General features: G+C 34.8%; 1 protein-coding gene across 2 annotated transcripts in view; it reads right to left on the bottom strand.

Annotated features, from left to right (window-relative positions):
• LOC141522484 (snRNA-activating protein complex subunit 1-like) overlaps positions 1-19,222 on the bottom strand; it is a 37,057-nt gene extending 17,835 nt beyond the window's left edge. Inside the window, exons 1-7 of one of the 2 annotated variants that reach the window (XM_074235958.1) lie at positions 19,022-19,222; positions 18,717-18,857; positions 15,043-15,147; positions 13,919-14,077; positions 11,146-11,217; positions 9,173-9,235; positions 6,984-7,125 (exon numbers count right to left, since the gene is read on the bottom strand). In XM_074235958.1, the coding sequence (XP_074092059.1) occupies positions 6,984-7,125; positions 9,173-9,235; positions 11,146-11,217; positions 13,919-14,077; positions 15,043-15,147; positions 18,717-18,857; positions 19,022-19,174 (835 nt within the window). In that variant the 5' untranslated portion in view covers positions 19,175-19,222. The remainder of the gene's footprint in view (positions 1-6,983; positions 7,126-9,172; positions 9,236-11,145; positions 11,218-13,918; positions 14,078-15,042; positions 15,148-18,716; positions 18,858-19,021) is intronic. The other variant, XM_074235957.1, reaches the window with a different exon arrangement.
• Between the last annotated feature and the right edge of the window lie 704 nt (positions 19,223-19,926).

Below are 19,926 nucleotides of genomic sequence, written 5' to 3'. Positions count from 1 at the left end.
GGGAGTCTATTTGCTAAGACAGACTCAGAATCTTTTTGAAAACAATTATAAAACACTTCTCACACAAATTAAATCAGATTTAAATAACTGGGCAAATATCAACTGCTCATGGATAGGTAGAGCTAATATAATAAAAATGACAATTCTACCAAAACTACACTATCTGTTTAGTGCCCTACCAATCAAAATTCCAAAAAATTACTTTAATGAGTTAGAAAAAATTTTAAGTAAATTCATATGTAGAAATAAAAAGTCAAGAATTACCAGAAGCTTAATGAAAAAAAAGTGCACAAGAAGGTGGCTTAGCCCTACCTGATCTAAAATTATATTAAAAAGCATCAGTCATCAAAATTTCTTGGTATTGGCTAAGAAATAGAGTGGTGGACCAGTGGAATAGACTAGGTGTAAAAGCAGGAGATGATTATAGGAATCTGCTATTTGATAAACCCAAAGAGTCCGGCTATTGGGATAAAAACTCCCTCTTTGATAAAAACTGCTGGGTTGGAAATTAGTATGGAAGAAACTTAGATTAGACCAACACCTCACACCCTTTACCAAGATAAGATCCAAATGGTTACAGGACATAGACATAAAAAAACAATACTATAAGCAATTAGAAGATCAAGGACTAGTCTACCTGTCAGATCTATGGAAAGGGGAACAGTTTATGACTAATGAAGAGTTGGAGAACATCACCAAAAAACAATTAGATGATTTCAATTACATTAAATTAAAAAGCTTTTGCACAGATAAAACCAATGTAACCAAGATCAAAAGAAATGTAGTAAATTGGGAAACGATCTTTACAACTAATGATTCTGACAAAGGACTCATTTCTAAGATATACAGAGAACTGAGTCATATTTTTAAAACAAAAAGCCATTCCCCAATTGACAAATGGTCAAAGGATATGCAAAGGCAATTTACAGATGAGGAGATCAAAGTAATCCATAGCCATATGAAAAAATGCTCTAAATCATTAATTATTAGAGAAATGCAAATTAAAGCTTCTCTGAGGTACCACCTCACACCTCTCAGATTGGCCAATATGACCCAGGAAGGATAATGATCATTGTTGGAAGGGATGTGGGAAATCTGGGACACTATTACACTGCTGGTGGAGCTGTGAACTCATCCAACCCTTCTGGAGAGCTATTTGGAATTATGCCCAAAGGGCAACAAAAATGTGCATACCCTTTGACCCAGCAATACCAGTACTGGGTTTATACCCTGAAGAGATTATGAAAAAGGGTAAAAACATTACTTGTACAAAAATCTTTATAGCAGCCCTGTTTGTGGGGGCAAAGAATTGGAAATCAAGTAAATGCCCTTCATTTGGGGAATGGCTTAGCAAACTGTGGTATATGTATGTCATGGAACACTATTGTTCTATTAGAAACCAGGAGGGATGGGATTTCAGGAGGGATTTGCATGAACTGATGCTGAGTGAGATGAGCAGAACCAGAAAAACACTGTACATCCTAACAGCAACTTGGGGGTGATGTTCAACCTTGAAGGACTTGCTCATTCCATCAGTGCAACAATCTGGAACAATATTGGGCTATCTGCAAAGGAGAGTGCCATCTGTATCCAGATAAGGAGCTGTGGAGTTTGAACAAAGTTCAAGGAATATTCCCTTTAATTTAGAAAAAAAAAACCAGATACCTTATTGTCTGATCTTTTTACCTCTTAAGACTTCTCTTCTCCTCTTTAAGGATATGATTTCTCTCTCATCACACCCAATTTGGATCAAGGTACAACATGGAAACAAAGTAAAGACTGACAACAGAGTGCTTTCCGTGGGGGGGGGCAAGGTTGGGGGGAAAATTGTAAAACTCAAATAATATCTTTAATAAAAATAAATTAAAAAAAAAACAAAAAAGGGGCAGCTAGGTGGTGTAGTGGATAAAGCACTGGCCCTGGAGTCAGGAGTACCTGGGTTTGGATCTGGTCTCAGACATTTAATAATTGCCTAGCTGTGGGGCCTTGGGCAAGCCACTTAACCCCATCTGCCTTGGAAAAAAAAAAACAAAAAAACCCCCTAAAAAACCTAAAAAAAAAATTATAACCCCATTTTCTATCAAAGATAGTACTAGACTTCCATTTCTCAGGTTGTAGCTTAAGGCTTCTCCTCTACTCCTCATTATATATTCAATCAGTTGCTGAGTCTTGCCATATTTTCCTACAGAAGAACTAAATCTGACTCCTCCTCCCCTCAGCTACGTCCTTAGTACAGGCCCTCATCACCACTCCCCTACATCCTCCCAATTCATTCTTCCTACTCCAATCTCTCCTCTACATACTCTTGCCAAATGATTTTCCATAAGCACAAACGTAACAACCTCCCTCTCCTAAACAATCAAGTCCAAGTGATTCCTCAATTTAGCTTTGTAGTTCTAGCTCTCTCAGTGTGCAATCCAAAATAGTCGTGCCCAGATGGAACATTCCAAGGGTCTCTCTAGGCACTGGTCTGCACAATCTTAGAATGACTCCCTGCTCACCTTTCCCTCATAGATTCCAATACTTGACAAAGCAGTTCAGGCTCCACATTCCACATGAAACCTTTCCTGTTTTTTCAAATCATAGCCTCCTTCCCTCCAAAACTGACACTATGGTTTTGTTCATATTTATTCTACATATAACTTTATAGTCTTTCCTCTGGTTACACAAGCTCCCTGCAAGTAGCAACTGTTTCATATTTTATCTGAAATGCCTAACTCAGTGCCCTGAACAAAGCAGATGTTTGATGCTTTCTTGTAATGTCTAGTCCACAAGTCATTCTTTGTAGAAAATTAGAAGAAAAATAAAAAAGGGAGTTCTACATTCACTCATTTAATCTAACATTTATAAAGCTCTTACACTCTGCGTTACGCATTATGCTGGGTGCTAGCTAAGGGTACAAAGAAAAACATAAAAAAGTCTCTGACTTCAAGGAGTACAAAGCAAGATACAATATTAAACAGATGGACAAATAGAAGATGATTTGAGACAGAAGAGATTCTAACAACTAGAGAAGTCAAGCAAGCTCTGAAGAAAACTAAGGACTATTTTTGTAAAAAGCAGTCATTAGAAAAGAACACACTTTCAGTTTGGGTATAACTTGTACTAACATACCAAGATGGAAAATGGAAGACAAAGTATAGAGAGCAGCACATCTGCCATTTCACAATACATTTTACTGGTAAAGGGTTTATAATCTAGAGGTAATAGAGAGTCAGAAGAAAGCATTTAGAGGGGCGTCTAGGTGGTGCAGTGGATAAGGCACCAGCCCTGGAGTCAGGAATACCTGGGTTCAAATGCGGTCTCAGACACTTAATAATTGCCTAGCTGTGTGGCCTTGGGCAAGCTACTTAACCCCATTTGTCTTGCAAAAACCTTAAAAAAAAAAGCATTTAGAAAAGAAATTTAATCTCTTGGAGTAATGCTCTCTCTCCAGTTTTTGGTCTACCAGGTATGTCCATTTAGGAGGCTGGTCCTGCTCAGCTGGTGTGTGGGTTGCAATGTATTCATGAATGCTATTGAATTCTGTGTGAGGCCCTTGGAGGTTCTTGTTGGGCAATGCAGGCAGAAGTGCTAAAAGGCTGTACACTCCTGGTTTATAAATTCCCAAAGAATTCAAATAATTTCTTTAGACAACTGGCTCCCTTGACTTTTCAATGGAATTGTTTGTCTTCATAATTTCATTTAGAGCACCCCTTCCCCGGAAGTTACCTTTCCCTAGAGAATCTTGGGCCATGAGGATCCTATTTATATTTTAAAAAATATACTCTTCCCAAGTTCCCATATTCCCTTTTCTTAACTTTCAAAAATGCTAAGGTGGTGTGCTCATTCATAGGATCACACAAGATGGTTTCTCATCACTTTGGCCCTGGCAAATAATTTGGTCCTTTTAAAGAAAATTTTAACTTTTGATTGTCAATGAGCTGGACTCAGTTGAATTTAGTTCATATAAATGAAGTTTCCCATCAATACTACAGAATACTTCCATATCGTGCTATAATCTATATCCTCGAAGTGAGCTCTCTATCCAGATAGTATATAGTATACTCTGATGCCAGTATTTTTTTGTCTCCAATGATCTTGACCTCCTTCTGATTCCTCATTTCCCCTATATATATTCTTAATATAGTATTATTTTGTTCCCATTCCATGTTCCCTAGTTTCCTTCCAACTATCCTTTTTCTTTTAAATAAGATACCCTTTCAAGAATTGTAGTAGTACAATCACAGATTCCATTCTACCAAATTTCAAGTATCTAAGTTAGAGAAAGAATGTTAGAGCTGGGGGAAGAAAAAATACTTTTCCAAAAACCATGTATGGTGGAGAGTTCTGGATACAAAATTAGAGACTCTGAACTCCCAGTCTAGCTCTTTTACCTACTGCCTATCTGGGGTATTGGAAAAGTCCTTTCACAATTCTGAGTCTGTTTTTTTACTGTAAAATGAAGGTGTTGTGTTTAATGATCTCTAAGAGTTCTGCCAACTTTAGATCTATGATACTGTGATATAACACACAATGTCAACCTAGTAAAACTAAATGTTTAGAATAAAAATGTAATTATAGTAACAATAACTTTTCTAAATCAAATACATATATTTTCAAGTATACATATATCCTCTTTGTACAATGTTTCAGGAGTCTTCTAGGATCAATATATTTTCTTTCATTCTTACATTAAGGGAAAGAATTGATTTGATAAAGAAAACTGCATTTAAGATAACAATAACAAAATAAAAATTTTTAAATTAAACTAGGCAACATCAAGAAAGAGTATTCAAACATTTCTAAAAATCTATGAAAGGACCTAATTATATAAATTTACTTAAATCATAATGACCTCATATTCTTACATGTTTAACACAAAAACCCTTCTTAATCATTATTGTCAAAGTTATACAACATAACTCTCTGCTATATTTCCCACTAAAATTTTTATACCAAATAATGCAGGCAAAAGTTTTTGCAGAGTTCTGATTATTAATTATTCAAGATTTTGAACTAAATTGCAATAATGTAATACACTTGAATAAAAAATATATAAAAAAGAAAAATTGGAAAGAGAAAAAAATATTATGTTTTACACAGCATGTATGACTACTAACCGTGACTCATTTCGGTGGGTTTTTTTTTTTTTGCAAGGCAAATGGGGTTAAGTGGCTTGCCCATGGTCACACAGCTAGGTAATTATTAAGTGTCTGAGACCAGATTTGAACCCAGGTACTCCTGACTCCAAGGCCGGTACTCTATCCACTACGCCACCTAGCCGCCCCCATGACTCATTTCTAACAAAATTTGACTAAATTATGTTGACCAACAAGTAGACATTTCAACACTTTCTTTTTACAACTATGAAATAAGCATTTAAAAACTATCTAAGAGACAAAGTTTTATTTAATTACATTTTGTTAACAATAGATGCAATTATTTCTTTAAAAAAGAAAAGACTCTCTAAAATACAATAACAACTCAGCTAAATCAAACACCACCAAGTATCAAGGACATAAGCAGAAAGTCAAGTCTCAAAATACAGGCATTAATGCTAATTTTCTCTACTGACTAGGAAAGTTCCTCAGGTCCTCCTGGAATAACTTAAACATAATTCTCATGGGCTTAGGTGTCAGGTTTAGAGCACTTGGCAATTTGAATTTGAAATTTGAAAGGAACCACTTCTAAATTCTTCTATAACTGAGGAAGAATCATCTTTATCATTCCTCTATAAAAAAAATTACCATTTAACCTCTACCTGAAGACTTTCTAGTGAAGGAAAACTCACAACCTACCTCATGAGTCAGCAATTTCACTTTTAGAGATCTTTATCTATTTTTAAGGGAAGATTTTTCTTTTATATTGAGTTAGCAATGTGTCTCTCTGCAATTTCCAGAATTATTCCATTTCTATTTTCTGAGGTGAAGCAAAACAATTTTACTCATCTCCTCCTCCACCTAACAGTCCTTCAAATATCAGAAGATGCTGTTATGTACTGTCTTTTCTCTTCAGGTGATTCTGCCACCATGATTTCAAGTTCTCTAGCCATCTTAATGGCACTATATGCAAAAACACTACTCTTATAATAAGGCAGAAATAGTTAATATTATAATAATGAAATGAGTGACCAGCAAAAGACAAAAAAACTGGAAAAAAAACAAATACCAACTCAAAAAGAATAGCAGCCTATGGTCATTTAAGGTAGACACACAAACATTCAAAAAAGTTCCAGAAGAACACTGTTTCATATGCTATAAAATTTACAACAGTAATCATTATTATACTTGAGTATATGTTTATCACTCATACAAAAACAAATGAAACTCAAAGCATGTAGTTTGGACATATGTTTTAATGCTTTGCCTTTGTTTTCAGGGACTGCTCCTTCAGAGTTTGCTTATTTAAAACAATCCTCAGGGAGCAGGCAGCTAGGTGGCACAGTGGATAGAGCACTGGCCCTGGAGTCAGGAGTACTTGAGTTCAAATCCAGCCTCAGACACTTAATTACCTAGCTGAGGCCTTGGGCAAGCCACTTAACCCCACTGCCTAAAAATAAATAATCCTAAAAAAAAATTAAAAAAAGAAAAAAAAATCCTCAGGAGTCCAGCACCCAAAACATTAAAAGTATCATGCTGAACAGAAAAGTAGGTAAGAGAGTTCTAGCTTGCAATGAGTCTATATAGTTTTTGTTCTGGAACTTGCATGGCAGCAGCCAAGGAAACACAAAGGCTAAATAAATTGTACATTTCTTGTCCTAGTTCTGTCATTCATAACTATGTAGATGTGAGCTAAGGACTTAACTTTCTTGATCTTATTTCTTCGTCTGCAAAATAGACTAGGTTACCTTCAAGATGTCATTCAATTCTAAAATTTCATGACTCTAAAAATGAATTTCCTCATGTTAAAGCTTACCAGGTTCCCAAATATACTGAGAGAGTCTGGTCCATAACGAAAGATATAAATCACTATCTCATTTCTATAAATACTGATCAAATTACCTTTAATTTGAGATGACTTCTCCTCTTCTGATTCCTGTTTTCCTTTGTTTCTTTTATTAGAAGGTGTCTTGACTAACTTTTTAACAAATTCTGATTCAAGTAGTTCAAGCTTAACTTGACGATGTCTTCTTGACTTTGATGCCTGAAGAATTAAAGTTACTAAGTTACAAGGAATCCTCTGCTCTGGAAAGGCTAATTTCCTATTCTCTCCCATAAATGCTATATTTTAATGCCCTTTACTCATGCAATTACTATCATTTAGAATATCCTCCCCCTCCACCAAACCAAATCCTACTCAACTCCTCCACAAAGCTTGCCCTGATTACTCCAATCCACCAAATTCTTTCTTTCATCTGAATTCCTAAAATGCTTTAAGTTTGCCTAAACCATGTGCATGACAGTCATCATTCATCATAAATGTCAAAACAACAAAATACATTATAAGTGTAACCTCAATATCTTAAGAGGAAGAATTATTTCTTCTAGTTGTTCATACCCACAAACAAGGCTTAACCAGAATAAATAATTAATAAACTCTACCTAGTCTGGTTAGAAAATGAGGTGATACAATTAAGAATACATGGCAGTCAATGTAAAGTCACAGATTTAAAACTAGAAGGGTCCTTGAAGACCATCTACCCCACCCCAGCATATCTATGAAGAAACAAAACCACAAATGATAATTAATTTGCCTAAAGTGTTACAAATAATGAATCTCAGTAAGGGGATCTGAACTTAGTTCTGTCTCCAATTGTTTCATCTCTAGAATTTTAATACAGCTTATTTTCTCTGTATGACAAATTATTAAAAAATTAGCTTGCAATAACACACAATACTAAAACTATATCCAAATAAAATTTAATCATTCTTTGATGATTCAGAAGATTATTTCATTGAAATGTCTTGATTCCACAGCACTTAATCTTTTTTTTTTTGCAAGGCAATGGGGTTAAGTGGCTTGCCCAAGGCCACACAGCTAGGTAATTATTAAGTGTCTGAGGCCGAATTTGAACTCTGGTACTCCTGATTCCAGGGCTGGTGCTCTATCCACTATGGCACCTAGCTGCCTCCATAGCACTTACTCTTAATGTAATGAATAGTAATTACCACAAGGCAACAAAAGATTTTATACGTGTGTGTGTGTGTGTGTGTGTGTGTGTGTATCTATATCTATATCTATATCTATATCTATATCTATATATACTAAAATAAAGTTTTTATATTTGGGAGACAGGATGGTAGAGTAACAGACCATGAGGTCAGTCAAGTTCCAGATCTGCTCAGGCCTCTGGATCTCAATTTCATCATCTCTAAAGTAAAAGGGTTAGGCTAGAAAAATCCAAGGTCCAGCCTAGAACTAAATTTATGATCTATGACTATTTTAAAATGATTGGTGAAATGTTGGCCACAGTATTTCATTATGAAAATAAAAAATACCTAACTAGTAATAAACAGGCCTCTCTTTCAAGCTCTAAAGTTCATATTCCAATATAATGAATTTCATGAGATTCTCAAAACTGGGTTGTGATACCACAATAAAAATTCTAATATGATCAAAGACTGAGAACATGAGCTGAAGTTGAAAAAAATCTTTTTTATCAAAGAAAGTATATTTCTATGGTACTTGCAATTACTTCTTATGACCTAAAGAGGAATCTAAGATAGTTTATAATTCTGCATTTATAGAATTTTAAATGATCTACTAGCCAGGAAACCACCATTCAGCCTATGAACCAACTTAAAGGGAAAAATTTTTTACCTAAAGAGTTAATTAGGCCAGCATTTGTAAAAGAGCAGACTACAAGAGGGCCTGGCCACCTGCCTTTCACTACTACTACAGAGTGTTATTATGCTATCAATCTTAGATCAACTGGTAATTGTTTTGAAGTTGAAAGAACATGTTATGTTCTTATGAAAGAACAACTACATTTACGTGGTTTACATACATAAATTTCTCATCCTTTGATACCAATACACTGCATACAGTAACTGAAGTTGGAATTTTAAAGAAAACAAGATTTCAAAGAATATAATTAAATAAAAATGACAAAGTCTAGCAATATACACCTTTATTCAAAACCAAAAAGATAGTAGTTAAGTCTGTAGCTAAAATGTTTAATATCTCTTAATAAAAAAATAAAAATATCACCAAAATAATCCTAAAAAAACCAAAAACCAAATTAATTTACCTGAGTGACAATTGAATAAGCCTTGGATTTTATTTTAGCTAATGTTCCTGCTCTTTCAGAACCCTGCAAAAAAAAAAAAACAACAAACAAGGATTGGAACGAAATTAAAAATAAAAAGTAACACCACCAGAAGAAATAATTATCATATGCAACTAGTATCAGAAATGGCATTTCTGATCAATTAATGGAGTTAAAAAATTCCACCAAAACTTTTAAGAGCAATATCCTTAATTTGTACAAATTACTATCATTATTCACAAGTGACTTATTTTAAAAGTTACCTTAAAAACATAAAAACACAGCATTTTGTTGGGTTAGAGTGCCTATATAAGTCACTCAAACCACTTTCTCACAACCACAATCGGGGTACCACCCTCATCTCACTTAAGTTCAACAGCATTTCTAGGTAGGACAAAAGGTCAGCAGGATGACTCCATCCATCAACCTCATCCATGTCCCACTAGAACCCTGGACCCTGGATAGATGAGTTTTCACTTTATACTGCTTAGAATAAGGCCTTTTTGTCACCACTCCATGTGAGCTCCCAGCTCATTACCCCTTTATGTACTGTTTTCCCCATAGAACATTAGGTACCTTGAGAATACACTGTCTTTTCTTCTGCTATTATTTATGTTTCCAGGGCTTAGTACAGTGCCTGTGCATACTTGTTGATATTTGTTGATCTGACCTAATTTACTGAGACTGGACCCCCTCCCTAATGACAGTTTCCCTTAGACATATTTTCCAGCCCTGGTTGTACTGTGTGGGAGTCAAAATACTTTTTATTCTCCACTACTAGGGTTTTCTATCATTATTCAATAACCTCTACTCCTTTAAGATTCCTTAATCTCTATTTACAATCCAATCAAAATTCTGGGTTATTTTCATCAGACCTCCAGAACACTCCCCTTCTTTCCTCCATGAGTGCAGTATACCACTATCCTCCTAATCATCATGACACCCTGTTCCTCACTCTCACTTACCCTCCATATCCACATTTTGTCATTTCTTTTATATCTTAATATTTCTTGACTAAGCCTCCTCTACACTAACACTGTAACCATCCTTGTGTAGACTCCAATTACCTTTCTAATTAGTCTCCCTGCCTTAATTTTCTCCCCTAATCCTCTACTCAGTTCCCTAGGTGATTTTTCTAATTTACAGGTCTGACCACATCAAACTTCAGTGGCTCCCTATTATCTACAGAATAAAATTTAAAGTCTTCATAATGAGATTCAACTAACCTTTCTAATTTTTTTATAATTTGCTTTGTACACTCTAAGACCAAGCTACATTAGCCTATTTACAGTTTCTCAAGCACAACACTCTATCTTCTGTCTTTTAGGCTGTTCCCCCTAGGCCTAGAACACTATCTCCCCTCCTCTCTACTTCTTCATTTCTAGATTTTTTCAAGACCCAATTCAAATTCCACTTTCTGTAGGAGGCTTCTCCCAGTACACCCACTTATCAGTGCTTTCTCCTCCCTGATGAACTCTCTACTCTGTTTCTTTGATATGGTCAGAGTTAATGCTGTGAGCTGAGAACAGGAACTGCTTTTGCCCATTAGCTTCCTAGCTTGATACATAAGAAGTACTTAATAAATTCTTGGTAACTGACAGATGACTTCAACACAAGATGATGTCATATTTCCTAGATTAAAAAAAAAACAAACTGTGAGAGGAAAAAAAAAAGAAATATCCATGGGTGCTGCTCTATCAACCTTCTCCCTTCCCTATTCCAATGAACTGTTAGTTTTCCCACTCCCTACATTAAATTACAGAGCATTATCAGGAAAAGAGCAAAGAAGCCAGATGCCTTATCACAAAACAGCTGGAAACCATGATTTAGGACTTCTAAGGTTAGTATTTCAATATTAACTGAAGATAATTTTCCTTAACATAGAATACTACAATGACTTTAAAGTTAATCTATGTTGTTCATAAAAAAGAAATTTTAAAGAATGTTTTCCTTACCTCCAATTCCTGTGAACTTTCTTCTTTTTCTCTTTGTTGGTCATCTTCATTTTTAACTTTTACGAATAGTTTCTGGGACAACAAAGAATAACAGTTCATAATTCAAAGTAACTCAGAATAAAGATGATTAAGTTTAGAACAAAAAAATTATTTCTAATGAACAAAAGTACTTTAAAAATTATCACAATCTGAAATAAATTCACAGTTAAACCACTAAGTTATCACATTGAATGATTTCTAACTTAAAGCAACAAGAACTATAATTTGAAAGCAACTCAGCTAAGTCCTACAACAGAAATTGGATTATAATACACTTTGTCCTTTTGATTTCCTCAAGTTTCATAAAATTAGTTCATTTTCATAAATTTTCAGTAAAAATACCTTGTTCCCCATGCCTCACTGATTATCTAATCTGATTTGGCAGAACAGTATTAAAAAACAAAACATTTTAAAATCCTTATTAACTTAGAGAAATTGAGGGAGAGAGTCAAAGTTGTTAATTTGACTTTTACAAACTATTTCACTGTTTTGGAGTAATCTCCTGAGCTCCAATCCAACTCTGATGCTCCTGAATTATGCAATCCTGGGCAAGTCTCCTACTGGAGCAATTCTTTCAACTGTAAAAATATGGATTTAGAGGAAGATGACCTCAAGGATCTTCTAGCTCTAAATTCTATGATCCTGGATGGCACCCTCCTTTCTATTATTAGCCTTCTTCACCATCTCTAATTAGTTTATCTTTCTATACCTGAATCCCAAAACTAAAATATCTAAGAAAGTTAATAAATAAAAAATATGCCACCACTTCAGATAAAACAAGAGGAAGTGAACCTCAGGGAATTGATACTGCTTAATTCCAAAACCTGATGTTCTTCATCAAGATTAAAAAGGAGAAATGGACTAAATGAAAATGTGAGACCACTGGAACAAAGAAAAGTCATTTACTTTTCAACACAAATATCTAATATTTAATATTCAAAGTACATGTTACATGTAAAATTAAGCTTTATTTTTAATTTTTTAGAAAATCCTCCTTTTCAAAGCAAGCATTACCAGAGAAGAGGAAGTGTGTACAGATATTTATTAGGCTGCTAGGTGGAGAGAGCACTGGCCCTGGAGTCAGGAGGACCTGAGTTCAAATCCAACCTCAGATAATCATCTAGTTGTGTGACCTTGGGTAAGTCACTTAACCCCATTGTCTTGCAAAAAAAAACCCCAAAGAAATTAAGATATTTATTAAAACGTAAAAAATTTGTAGTTGACATTGGAAGTAGTTGCTTCAATAATTCAATGCTTAAACTTCAGTAATTCTTGTATTAGACTATATAGTAAATAGGAAATGCGCACTAAGAATCTCAAAAATATAATTTCTAGAAATTTCAGAATGGTATAATGCCAACCAACACAAGGTTTTGGGAAAATCTTGGCAAATAATTTACTGCTAGAAAATATCATTTATTATTCTGGGGTTTACTTCAACAACATTCATTAAGCATCTATTCTATTCAATGTATTTTGCTAGGTGCTGGGGGATGCAAGTTAAAAACTTAATAGTCCTTCCCTTTGAGAAATTTGCATTCTACTTAGAAGTGGGGCTCAGGAAACAAAAAACCAAAATATATAATACAAGATAATTTAAAAGAAAACAAATGGAAGGGGGAGAGAAAAGATTCAGTGAAGACTTCATGAAAATGGAGAAAGGAATACCTGAACTATGTTTTTAAGATAATTCAATGACTTCCAGAGGCAGTGTATTCTAGGCACAGAAGGCAGTAAAAATGTATAGGCACAGGAGATGAGAGTGTCAAATTACAGAACAATAAACAATGCAATTTATTTGGGGGGCAAAGAGTCCATTAAGATGATTAGTATAAGTCAGAATAGGACTGGAAAGTCAGGTGTGAGGCTAGGCTGAGGTTTGCATTTTATCCTAAAGCAAATGGGCAACCCACTAACAGTTTAAAAGTGTGTCTGATAATGAGGGGAACCCCAAGACTAGTATTAGTATTAGTATTTCAGGACTGTGTGGAAGACGGAATGAAAAGTAAACAGTCTGGACACATGGAGTCTATTAGAAGGATATTATAGTAATCTAGGACAGGAGTGATGTAGGTTAGAAAGTAGAGTATTTCAGAGATGCTGCAAAGGAAGAATCAATAAGCCTTCATAGTTGATTACAAGGGAGAAGGGTAAAGGGAAGCTGAGTTAATATATAAAACTGTGTTAATAACTTATTTTGGGTTTTTTTGTTTGGTTGGGTTTTTTTAGGTTTTTGCAAGGCAAATGGGGTTAAGTGGCTTGCCCAAGGCCACATGGCTAGGTAATTATTAAGTGTCTGAGACCAGATTTGAACTGAGGTACTCCTGACTCCAGGGCCGGTACTTTATCCACTGCGCCACCTAGCCACCCCTTGTTTTGTTTTTTTGCAAGGCAATGGGGTTAAGTGGCTTGTCCAAAGCCACACAGCTAGGTAATTATTAAGTGTCTGAGGTCGGATTTGAACCCAGTTCCTCCTGACTCCGGAGCTGGTGCTCTATCCACTTCACCACCTAGCTGCCCCCAGTTGTGTAAATAACTAAAGGAAATTTAAAAAGATTTTTTTTGTAAACATGAACAAAAAAAACTGTAGAAGTCATAAGAAGTCATATTCAATCACAGTAATGAGTGGATATAATATTATCCATGTTACTGGTATTTAATATTTATGAAAAATTGCTTTAGTTACTACCTTCCTACATGCTTTTATTGAGCTATTAAAGAGGCAACCACATACCTTTTTGTCTTCGTGCCATTGTTTATGTTCTAAAACCAGGTTCTTAATATTAACTAAAAACTCATCTTTTATCAAGCTGAGGGCTTTGTCAGGCTGGGATTTATCAGCTGAAATTATTTGCTTCATTTCCTGGTAATGATCATGGATATTCATAATTTCCTGAAAACAAAAAATAAATGCCAAAATACTTTTAAAATATGGGAATGATATTTCTTTTTTCTACAAAATACTAAAAACTTCAAGGAGTAAAATTCTATCCCTTAAATCTCTGGATAGATCAGAGACTTTGGAGAAGTCAAGATAGAAAAAATAAAATGTAAAAATGGGGTTTTGAAACTGATAAAAATACCAATAGAACATTCCACATTTTTTTATCTTGAATCCTACTCTATTATTAACAATCTTCATCTAGTATAGGCTGTATTCATCTTTCATGTATCCTAATAAAATGGGAATCAATCCTATCCTTGTTTATTACCTGAACTCTTAGATCCTCTCTATCTCAATTTTTTTTTAGGTCATATCAAAAAGCGTAATTAACGAAAAACAGTAAAATCAAGATTCAGTCTTATAAAATCTAACCAAATCAAGGTTTCTGAGCTCTTTTCAATTTTGCCTTGAAAATAAACTGGTGAAGAGCAAAAAGTAACAGTAATGCCAGAATCACCATGGAGGCCCTTAGTTCCTGTCACTCTGTATGGAGGACTGGGCATGTTACAAAGGTTAAGGAAGCAACTCCAGAAGGCCCAATCTAATAATTCTGTTGGAGTCACCAATCATATGCTTCTGTTTTCCACATAACATGGGAGGAAATACCAGGTTCTTGAGACAATTCCACCCATGGAACAGAGCATGTTTAGACAGCCTATGACCAACAAGCTAACAGTAGTTATAGTAGACTAGGCAGTGTCTTTGAAAAATCTCTATTATTGGGGAGTCACAAGTATTTTTAAACTAGATGCTGGGAGATACTGACTCCCATTACATTAATCTGGGCTTTTCTAATTTAACTGAGGACCTATCATTAAACTTCATCAAATTTCAAAATTTTCAGTAAAACAGAGAAATCAGCAACACCTAGTAAAATTCTCTGATAATCACTTAGAGAATAAAAATAAAATTACCTCTAATGTGTCAGCAGTGATAAGCTTCATTACTCGGTCATTTGGTTCCTTAAATTCCTCTGTTACTTCAGTTTGTGGAATATTCTTCTTCATTCTGTATGAAAGCTACATAAAATGGTAATAATGTAATGTAATTTGCTATTTAGGAAAAACAGGTGAATATTTAGAGTACTGATATAAGGGTAGCAATAAAACACTATAATGGAAAAGAAAAATAGCCCTATTTTAGAAGATTTATTATTCAATGAATCCTAGTCTTCACCTAATGCCTGTGATTCTCTTAAGCAAACAGTCAAATTTAGAAATTCCAAAAGATGCTACATTGAAGCCTCACTAGAAACCCAATACATCATCAAAATGTAATTACTTTGATCAAGACACCAAAGACAAAATGGTTATATAGATTAATCAATTTCAAATAGTCATATTTTCTATTCTGCTATCATTACCTTAAAAAGACCTTTCCATTGTCAGTCATAACAACTTACTTCATGATTTCTACTACACAGCTATGCTCAAAGATTCAGAGTAAAAACTGTACATCATTAGGATGGTACCCTATGGTATAGCTGTTTTTACATAAAGTCTTTAGAAATACATTCCAAAAAAGTCTATGTGTATCCTCATTTTAAAGACAAAAATTAGGTTTTAATCGGAAAGCTTTTCAAGTCATACTTTTAAGGTTATCTAATGGTACTGATAATTTGTTTTCTTAAATATTATAAGAATCTAGTGATGCTTAGTAAGAAACAAAAATGTTTTCTTATTAGAAAAAATAAATTAACTTATTATTCCATAAATCAAATTTCATGAAACATAAAATCAGATGGATACTTATTGCTCTTTCTCCATGGCAACTGTTCCAAACTCTTTCCTCACCACTCTTACAAAAGATACACTAGTCCTAGTGCGGCTAGGTGGCGTAGTGGATAAAGCACCAGCCTTGGAGTCAGGAGTACCTGGGTTCAAATCCGGTCTCAGACTCTTAATAATTACCTAGCTGTGTGGCCTTGGGCAAGCCACTTAACCCCATTTGCCTTGCAAAAACCCAAAAAAAAAAAAAAAAAAAGATACACTAGTCCTACATTATTAAGAAAACTAAAGTTACCTGAAATGAACTTCCTCAGTTTCCAACCTTCACTCCTCAAACTTTCCCAGCACCCAGTACCTTTTCTCTCCTATTTCCCTAAGGTCACAAAAGCATTATCCCTACACCTCAGTGAAGTTAACCCTTCTATAAATCACTTTGGTAGGATTTCCTCCTATCCACTAGCAGTCAACTCCTCTAAGGCCATCTTCAAGTATTCCATCAAAGCTACCTCCTTCCCATCTCCTACAAACAGGATCACCCCATGTTTAGAAGACTTACCTTGACCATTCCAACCCATCCAACCACCATCCCATTGATCTCTTTTTCAATATTATACTTCTTCAAAAAGCTGTGGAAACCTGTTGCCTCTACTTCCTCAGGAGACTCTCAAATCCTCACAACACTTCTATCACCTCCATCCTACTGGTATGCTGCTTTATCACATAACAAATGACCTGGTCAGGTCCAAAAGTCTTTTTCCATCCTCACTGTTTTTTATCTCACTGTAGCTTGACACCCATCAGAGATACCATTTCTACTGCTATTTTTTTCTTTCTCCCTAATCACTATCTCCCTTGCTCTTCCCAATCCTTTAATGTAGGAATTCCCCCAAGGTCTTTTTCTTGGCCTGTGGGCAATCATTCATTCCCACAGCTCCAATTACCCCTTCAAGACAGATGATTTCCCCCAAATTTTTCTAATCCTGACCTTCCTTCTAAGCTCAAGATGTAATAATAGCTCCACCATCTTTATCAGAGGTTCTATGTCTCTTTTGTGTCATAAATCCATTTGGTGGTCTGATGAAATGGGAATATCCTTTATAATAATGCTTTAAAGGGCATAAGACTAAGTACATCAGATTAGAAAAGAAACCAGTTAAGTTGAAATAATTACTAAATAAATTTTTTTTAAAGGTTCATAGATTTAAGAAACAAAGATGCCACCAGCAACTCAAACTCAAGTCTAAAACAGAGTTCATTATCTTCCCTACAAATCTACTCTTCCTTCTGAATGCATCATTTCCACTTGCCAGGAAAAAAGTCCCAAACACAAATATAAGTCTTGCTTGCCTGCAAACTGAGTTTATTCTTTTATCCTTCTTATTTCTTTCTCATTATTATCTAATTAATTACTAAGTCCTATAAAGTTCATCTCTCATCTTTGAAACATCTCTCAACATTGTGCCCCTTTCTCTGCTCTTCCTATAATCACTCTAGTACAGATTTCCTTACTATTAATCTTCAGTATTACCAAAGTTTTTCATAGCTTTTCCCATCCAATCTCTTCCCCTTCCAATTCATACTTCAAACTTCTGTGAAGATAATCTAGGAATTCAAGACAGGTTATACTCAAAGATCTTCAGTAGCATATGACTGTCTTACTCAAAAATCTTCAGTAGCATCTTATTGTCTTGCTGTAAAGATCAAACTGACATTCCAAGCTCTTTACAACCTCTGATAGACTTATTTTCTATTATTCCTCTTCTAGAACTCTACACTCTTACCTAATTTGATAACTCTCCAGCCCCCTGAACAAATACTGCATTCTCATTCCTCTAAGCCTTTGCCCAGGCTATTTATCCTATCCTGGAATGTCTTCTCGCCTCCTTTTCAACTATGTTATTTCTATCCATCCTTCAAATGCCACATCCTCCAAGACACCTCCAGACCTCCACTTCAGACCTGAGACTTCAAAAAACAATTTGCTTTATAATACTGTCAATACTATTCCAGTAGGATGACTAAATAAATCATTATTCTTAAGTCCAGTGCCCCTATATAAATTCAAAACAAGATACTAAGTAAAACCAATTAATAAAGTAAAAGAAACCCTCATTATGGAAAGACACTAACCAAAAATAGCAAAGAAACTGAACAAATTATAATAATCATGATAAAAATAAAGAAACACTGAGGTAAAAGAACTACAAAAGGAATTTTAAGAAAAAAAGGAACTCTTTTCAAGTATCCTTAAATAAAAATGAAAAAGGAACAACTGCAAGAAGCTTCAAGATGATTGATAAGCTTAAAAAAGAATCAAAAGGAGAAAAAAAACAAACCACCTCTCTCAAAGATTTCAAAAAAGAATCTCTCTTATAAATGATAGTGGATAATTCTAACGCATTTATGTAATACTGTGAACCATAGTTATCTGTATTGTTGTCTTAAATCCCTAATAGTTCAGGTAGCTAAGTGGCAAAGCAGATGGAGTTGGGTCTGGAATCAAATAGATCCAAGTTCAGACACCTATTAATGTGTTGTGACCTCAGACAAGTCATTAAACCTATCTGTCTCACTTTCTTCATCTTTAACATGGAGATAATAACAGCACTGACATCCCAGAGTTGGATCAAATGACATATTTTCAAAGTCCTTAGCACAGAGCAGGCACATAGAAGGCACTCTACAAATGCTTATTCCTTTCTATACCTTCCGCTTCTCTACTACATCTTAAGACCTACAAGAACAAGGACTATGTATTATCTAAACTTTTTATTACCCCAAAAGGTCTGATTAGGACAATGTTGTTCACATAGCAGAGGGTTAACCACTGTTTTTGAACTAAATTATACTAGTTAACATACAGGTTTGGGCATTGCTGTAAAATGGAAGGCTTTGTCTAGTCGAAGTTTCCTAAGAATATAAGAAGCATCAAAATGTTGTGCATTTGTCAGATCTTGCTGGAATTTCGTAACTTCATCCCAATCCTTAAGGCATGCTCTAATCTAAAAGCAAGAAAAGAAAAATCTTATTAAATATAAATTTCAATATACATTATATACATACAATTAAAAACACGGGCCTTTCTAACTGAAATATTTTGCTTTTTATATATTTTATAAACTGTTCCTGTTTCAGATTACTCTATGAGAACTTGACAAAATATTACCTTTTGCTTTGGTTGACAGAGTTGTGTATTATACAATCCATACATAAGATACAAAGCACCAACCCTGATCTGAAAGGTATAAGGAGGTAGAAAATATTTCCAAGCCAGAGCTAGAGCTTCCTTTGTAAACTTGTTCTTTTCCATAGGTCTCATTCTGCCACTAGAAAATAAGAAAACATATAAGAAAGCTATTTTTAAAAATAACACATCGAACAGCTATCTTTTCAAAATAAAGGTAAAAAAGAATGTTTTCGTTGATTCATATGAGGACAAATGATCAGCCAAAAGGACATTAAGAAAACAGCTAAGGATTATGAAGTCTTTAGCAAAAGATTAAAGACATTAAGGGGAAATGTGGTATTTTTTTCACTGTTGCTGATCAAGGATGAAGGCCTCAGGGAAGAAAGGCAGATTTAGAAAGTGTCCAAGAGAGGGTGGAGCCAAGATGGCGACATGAAGGGATCTAGTCTTAGCTCTCTGATAAAAACTCATAAAGACTCTAACTAAACTTTCCAGAGGCAGAACCCAAAATTACCTGAACTCTTAGATCCTCTCTATCTCAATTTTTTTTTAGGTCAGGAAAAACAGTAAAATCAAGATTCAGTCTTATAAAATCTAACCAAATCAAGGTTTCAGCTCTTTTCAATTTTGCCTTGAAAATAAACTGGTGAAGAGCAAAAAGTAACAGTAATGCCAGAATCACCATGGAGGCCCTTAGTTCCTGTCACTCTGTATGGAGGACTGGGCATGTTACAAAGGTTAAGGAAGCAACTCCAGAAGGCCCAATCTAATAATTCTGTTGGAGTCACCAATCATATGCTTCTGTTTTCCACATAACATGGGAGGAAATACCAGGTTCTTGAGACAATTCCACCCATGGAACAGAGCATGTTTAGACAGCCTAT

The sequence above is a fragment of the Macrotis lagotis genome, chromosome 4, assembly GCF_037893015.1.
Source record: "Macrotis lagotis isolate mMagLag1 chromosome 4, bilby.v1.9.chrom.fasta, whole genome shotgun sequence".
Classification (NCBI taxonomy): Eukaryota; Metazoa; Chordata; class Mammalia; order Peramelemorphia; family Peramelidae; genus Macrotis; species Macrotis lagotis.
Note: the sequence above shows the minus strand (reverse complement) of the source record. Positions and strands in the feature narration are given on the sequence as shown.